At 33.3% G+C, this 5,748-nt stretch overlaps 1 protein-coding gene across 1 annotated transcript; it reads left to right on the top strand.

The window, feature by feature from the left end:
- Positions 1-202: 202 nt before the first annotated feature.
- LOC131623001 (cytochrome P450 82A1-like) lies at positions 203-2,530 on the top strand. The gene is made up of 2 exons (XM_058894002.1): positions 203-1,174; positions 1,797-2,530. The coding sequence occupies exons 1-2, from the start codon at positions 233-235 to the stop codon at positions 2,427-2,429; spliced, it is 1,575 nt and encodes a 524-aa protein (XP_058749985.1). The 5' UTR covers positions 203-232; the 3' UTR covers positions 2,430-2,530.
- Positions 2,531-5,748: the final 3,218 nt, after the last annotated feature.

A 5,748-nucleotide genomic window follows, 5' to 3' on the forward strand; every position in this document is an offset into this window, starting at 1 on the left:
CTTGACACTTAACATGATTGTGATTAGTTTACGGTGTAAAGTTATTTTACAATTTAGTACATACTCCCTCCGTCTCATAATAAGTGTCCTAGTTTACGGAGTATATTTTTTCTCTTTCATTTATGATCTAATAATTTATAATATTAATTATCTTACATTATAAAATGAAATATTCAGTTTAACAAAATTTATATATCATTTCTCCCAAGAATCACCATCTTCACAAATCCAAATGGATTTGGATTTCTCTCAAAACACATTTGCAATTATTCTCTTTTCAACAATCCTTCTCTTCATAATTCTCTTCCATCACTCCAAAACCAAGAAAACCAAACAACCTCCAATGGTTGCTGGTGCATGGCCAATAATCGGCCACCTTCCTCTCTTAAGCAAATCTCAACCAACTCATCATTTTCTAGGTGCCTTGGCAGACAAGTATGGTCCAGTTTTCACTATCAAACTCGGCGCCGCGAAAACTCTAGTAATCAACAATTGGGAAACTGCAAAAGAATGTTACACAACAAACGACATTGCTGTGTCCTATCGCCCAAACCTTGTTGCATTGGAACATATGACATATAATCATGCTATGTTCGGTTTTGCACCTTACGGTCCTTATTGGCGCGAAATGCGCAAGATTGTTACGCTGAATTTTCTCTCGAACCATCGGCTCGATCTATTAACTCATCTTCGTGTCTCTGAAGTCGAAACATCGATTAAAGAGCTTTTTAATTTATGGACAAATGAAAAAAACCGAAATGGATATTTGTTGGTGGAGATGAAGAGGTGGTTTCATGAAGTAGCTTTTAATGTTGCTCTTAGAATGTTTGTTGGAAAGAGATATTTTGGAGAGAATGTGAGAGTTGAAGAGGAAGAAGCGGATAGGTGTTTGAAGGCTTTGAGGGATTATATGCGTTTGATTAGTGTGTTTACAGTTGGAGATGTTGTTCCTTGGTTGAGATGGTTTGATTTTGGTGGAAATGAAAAGAGTATGAAGGAGAATTTTGAGAAGTTGGATGTTGTGGTGAGTGAATGGTTGGATGAGCATAAGAAGAAGAGGGTTGATGATAAGAGTAAAGGTAATCAAGATTTTATGGATGTGATGCTTTCTACTATTGGTGGAACAAACTTTCATGGATTTGATTCAGATTCTGTCATCAAAGCCACAACACTGGTATGTTCATATTCATATGATTATCGCATGTTTACATAGATAATAATGTTTCATTTTATTAATAAATATGTTAATTCCTAGTTCAATTGGTAAAAAAAGTTGATATTAATAGGTTTGAACGTAATTCATAATTTTAAATTGCAGTCTGCAAGAATAATTGTGGTTGTAATTATTGCTGACGCGGTAGCTTGCATCAAATCCCAATTACAATGTGATTTAAAGTCAAGCGTCCGACAACATTATGAACTACATCAAACAATTTCATCTATATATTATTCAAATATTTTCATAAAAATTAAAAATTTCAAAGCTTGATTTATTTACAATGTAATAAAAACATATTAACATTAAGTCTTTTTCTAACGGTATATTTCCAACACCTCTTAATCATAATTCAAACTACAACAGTCACAATGTGCATCACAATAATCGCACTTCCCACAACCGCAACACTCACAACTGCAATTGCAATTTAAAACCATGCGCCATCATCAGAGTTTGAACCGTAAATCTCGCGGTTGATTGTGTTGTGTGAGTTTTTAATAATTATTATCCATCTGGTCTGTCTGCAGATTAAAAAATAAATTATCCAAATGTTAAATAATTTGTACTCATTTTGCAGGCACTAATTTTGGGAGCAACGGACACAACTAGTGTTACACACACATGGGCATTGTGTTTACTGTTGAATAATCCACACACGTTAGAAAAGGTAAAAGAAGAAATTGATCTCCACATTGGCAAAGAAAAACTATGCATTACAGAGTCAGATATAAACAAGTTAGTGTACCTTCAAGCTGTTGTCAAAGAAACACTAAGGCTTTATCCAGCATCACCTCTTTCGGGAATTCGCGAATTCAGGGAAGATTGCAACATTGGTGGCTACCGTGTGAAGAAAGGAACCCGATTATTCACGAACTTGTGGAAGATCCAAACCGATCCTAGTGTTTGGTCGGATCCATTGGAGTTCAAGCCTGAGAGGTTTCTTACTACTCATAAAGATGTTGATGTTAAGGGTCATCATTTCGAGTTTTTACCATTTGGAAGTGGAAGAAGGATTTGTCCTGGACTATCGTTCGGCCTTCGAACGGCTTTTCTGACTCTTGCGAATTTTATTCACGCCTTTGAAATCTCGAAAATTTCTAGTGATCCTGTTGATATGGCTGCTGTTGTGGAAACGTCCAACATCAAAGTTACTCCTCTTGAAGTTCTCATCAAACCTCGTTTGTATCTTGATTATTATGAAACTGTGTAATCTTATGAAACTAGCATGTGATTCATGCATGAGTTTATGGGTCTTCTAGCGTGTTTGTTTGAAACATTGCAAAATAATGGAAATAAAGTTTGACCTCTTAATTTGAATAAATAAGATGAGTTTTCACAATTCTAACCTCATAGATTTACTTAGGTCACAAAACAACAATGCCCTTACTCAATCTGTACAAACATAATCTTGAGCTATAAAAAGTTTTGTATATAATGCTAGATATGATCACATAAAAGCTTAGAGAAAAAACACAAACTCAAAATCTTAGTTCGATTGGATATTTTTTAGTACGTGAATGATTGATTATTTCATTTGGGTTAGTTATAGAACTATTTATAATTATATGCATGGTAGCTTACTTGGTATCATGTCTATCTAACTTGTGTTATAGAATTAAATTGGAAATTGTCTTCTTTGAAACTTAAAAGGAAAGCTAAGATCAGAAGGAATCAACTTCATCCTCCTTTCCTTCCTTTGAAAAGGTGAGAGCTTTCTTCATCAAAAACTGAGCAGGCAGTCCAAGTAATCCTCCCTTGGTATCCATATTCTTCTCAATCTTATCTTTCCTTTAGTGGGTGAACTTTGCAATGTCATGAGACTTGGAATCTCCTTCCAAACCAGTAAAGAGAATCCTTCCAGTAATGGGCAATCCTATGATACTTGCATATTCTTCCAAGGTTGGTAAAAGTTGATAATCAGCGAAGGTGAAACAATGATACAAGGGATCATAGAATTGGACCAATGTGGAGAGAATCCCTTCCTTCATCTTTGTTCTGAGGAGATATAACAGCCTTCCATACTTGTCATAGAAACTATTTTAATCAACAATCAAGGATCCTAGCTTTCTCAACTCTTCTACCTTTAAACTCTTGAAAGTGTACCTCTTGGTTTTTCTTCTTTCAAGTTCCATTCCTATAATGTTTACAAAAATGGTTTCTTTTAATTCTTGGAAAGATATCTTTGGTTTAAAATGCTTGGATGCATGAATGCAAACATAGTAAAAACATGGGGTTTAGGGGTTTAACATCACGAGCATGGAGCCAAAGGTCTACCCATCCCTAAGGTGTGTACTATGGTTGTTTTGTACCTGAAGAACAAGGTTCTAAAAAGTTCCCAGACTTAAACAGTTCAACTTGGATATTATAAATGTTACAATTACTTGCTCAATTGGATAATATTCCAAGAGAACCTCATCTGAGTGTAGTATCGTGTGACAATCATTCTGGCATTGAATCCAAATATAGTTTCCACACTACTTCCTAATGGCCAAGATTGGTTAAGGTGGCATTAAAATAACATGTTTATTCATATTATCCAAAAATCAACATAAAATAAAATGCCAACGTGGCATTAAAAATAATAATAAATTAAAATAAAAAAGCCACTTGGTCATCCAAGTCAATAAAAAAATACCTGCCACATCAGCATTTTTGATGACTGGGTGTGATGAAGGTAAAAAATGATAGAATCTTCAAATGTTAGGGGAATTCATGCAACTTTTTTTTTTACAGAGGGATTTTTCAAAAAACGCCTATATGGCAGGGGGAGAAAATGTATTAACCCTTTATTTATTGAGGAACAAAGGTTGGTTTGAATTCAAACTATTTAAAAGCTTTTATTTGTATTGAGAGATTGTTTAAGGAAGTCCCGATTCAGTTCATGAGTTTCTCCATTGATGAAAAAGTTCTATTTTGGTCCGTGAAGATCAACCAATGAAAATCTCTATCGGTTTAAGATTAACCCATGTAAAATTTCACTTGATTTTGAGTTCAACCTGACCTAAAAATTTAATAGATTCGAGATCAATCCAATAAAAATGAATTTGAATTCAGCAAGTTAATGAGACGATAATGACATTCTTGGACACGAAATTAACCCTCTCTCACTATTATATGTAATAAAAAGGAACACAACACATAATAACGGTAATTAGTCTTTATATATTAATAGTATATTAAATCAAAGTTTTAATCTAGGAGGCGTTGCACTGTACACCACACATAAAAGTAACCAAAGTAGGGATGACAACGGGCCGGGTCGGGTGTGGATTTCACACTACCCAAACCCGCACCCGATACCGGCACCCGAATCCGAACCCAAACCCAAATGTTGTTCGGATGACAAAATAACACCCACGCCCACACCCGTTGGGTTCAGGTTTTTTCACCCAAACCCGAACCTGCTACAAAATACATAAAATACATTTTTCTTACATTTTCACACTATATTATATATATATATATATATATATATATATATATATATATATATATATATATATATATATATATATATATATATATTTAAATAAATATATATATACACACACTAGTAAGAGACCCGTGTGTTCGCACGGGTCGCGCCGATGCAATTTTTTTATATTATAAATATAAATTCAATTTTATTAAATAAATTTGTAGCATTATTTTTTATATATATAATTGATATTATAAGACTTTTTATATTTAAATGTATATATAGGGGCAACATTAAAAGAAAAAAATAGAACAAAATATAATTGGGGATAACATTATAAAATTTATAAAGTTGAATTTAGTAATCTTAAAAATACATATTTTGGATCAGTAGGGGTTAAATTTGGAATAGAGGTTAATGAAAAATTGTCCACACCCAATGGAACCCAACAAATCGGTTTGGCCCAAGTGGTAATTAAGAGGTGTCTAATTATCGGATACAGAAACATTAGGATAGAAGATTATATTACCAGTGAAAATTATGATTGTGTACTGCATCATTCGGAAAGAGAGAACAGGGTCGAGAGGTATATAGGGAGAGGGTGGTATGAGTTTGCAAAGAACACAAATCTGAAAAAAGGAGACTTTTTAAGTTTAATTCTCAAGGAAGATCCGGCAGACACATTTGTGGTAACTATTCTGAAATCGTAAACAACCGAAGAAGTAGGGATTTTTCAAAATTTCGGAAAATAATGATACGTGAGCCATGTGTTTTGGCTTATAATTTAGAATTTAAGATTTGTTGTGGTTGTAGTGTTTTATAATTTCTACTTAATTATGTTAAGAATTAAGTTAGAATCAGTGTTATTGATATACTCAAATGCTGTATTGTTGAAACTCTGTACTGGAATTTGCAGTTCAAGTTGAAATGTTTTATATGTTGTTGCTTCCAATTTCCCTTTTTAATTATTAATATAATGTTTGAAGTTGAATGTATCATTGTACTGCAGTTTGTCGTTTTTGATGTTGTGCTAAAATTTGTATATTTACTCTTTAATGCAATAAGAAGTATTAGTGTATAAAATATATGATATTGTAAACAGAGGTCTATT

This window comes from Vicia villosa, unplaced genomic scaffold, assembly GCF_029867415.1.
Source record: "Vicia villosa cultivar HV-30 ecotype Madison, WI unplaced genomic scaffold, Vvil1.0 ctg.000048F_1_1, whole genome shotgun sequence".
Taxonomy (NCBI): domain Eukaryota; kingdom Viridiplantae; phylum Streptophyta; class Magnoliopsida; order Fabales; family Fabaceae; genus Vicia; species Vicia villosa.

What these genes read in the sequence shown, in the direction of transcription:
- LOC131623001 (XM_058894002.1), top strand. Translation starts at nt 233, where the DNA reads ATGGATTTGGATTTCTCTCAAAACACATTTGCAATTATTCTCTTTTCA. An exon ending in TCATCAAAGCCACAACACTG is followed by an intron (nt 1,175 to 1,796) that starts GTATGTTCATAT and finishes CTCATTTTGCAG; the next exon opens with GCACTAATTTTGGGAGCAAC.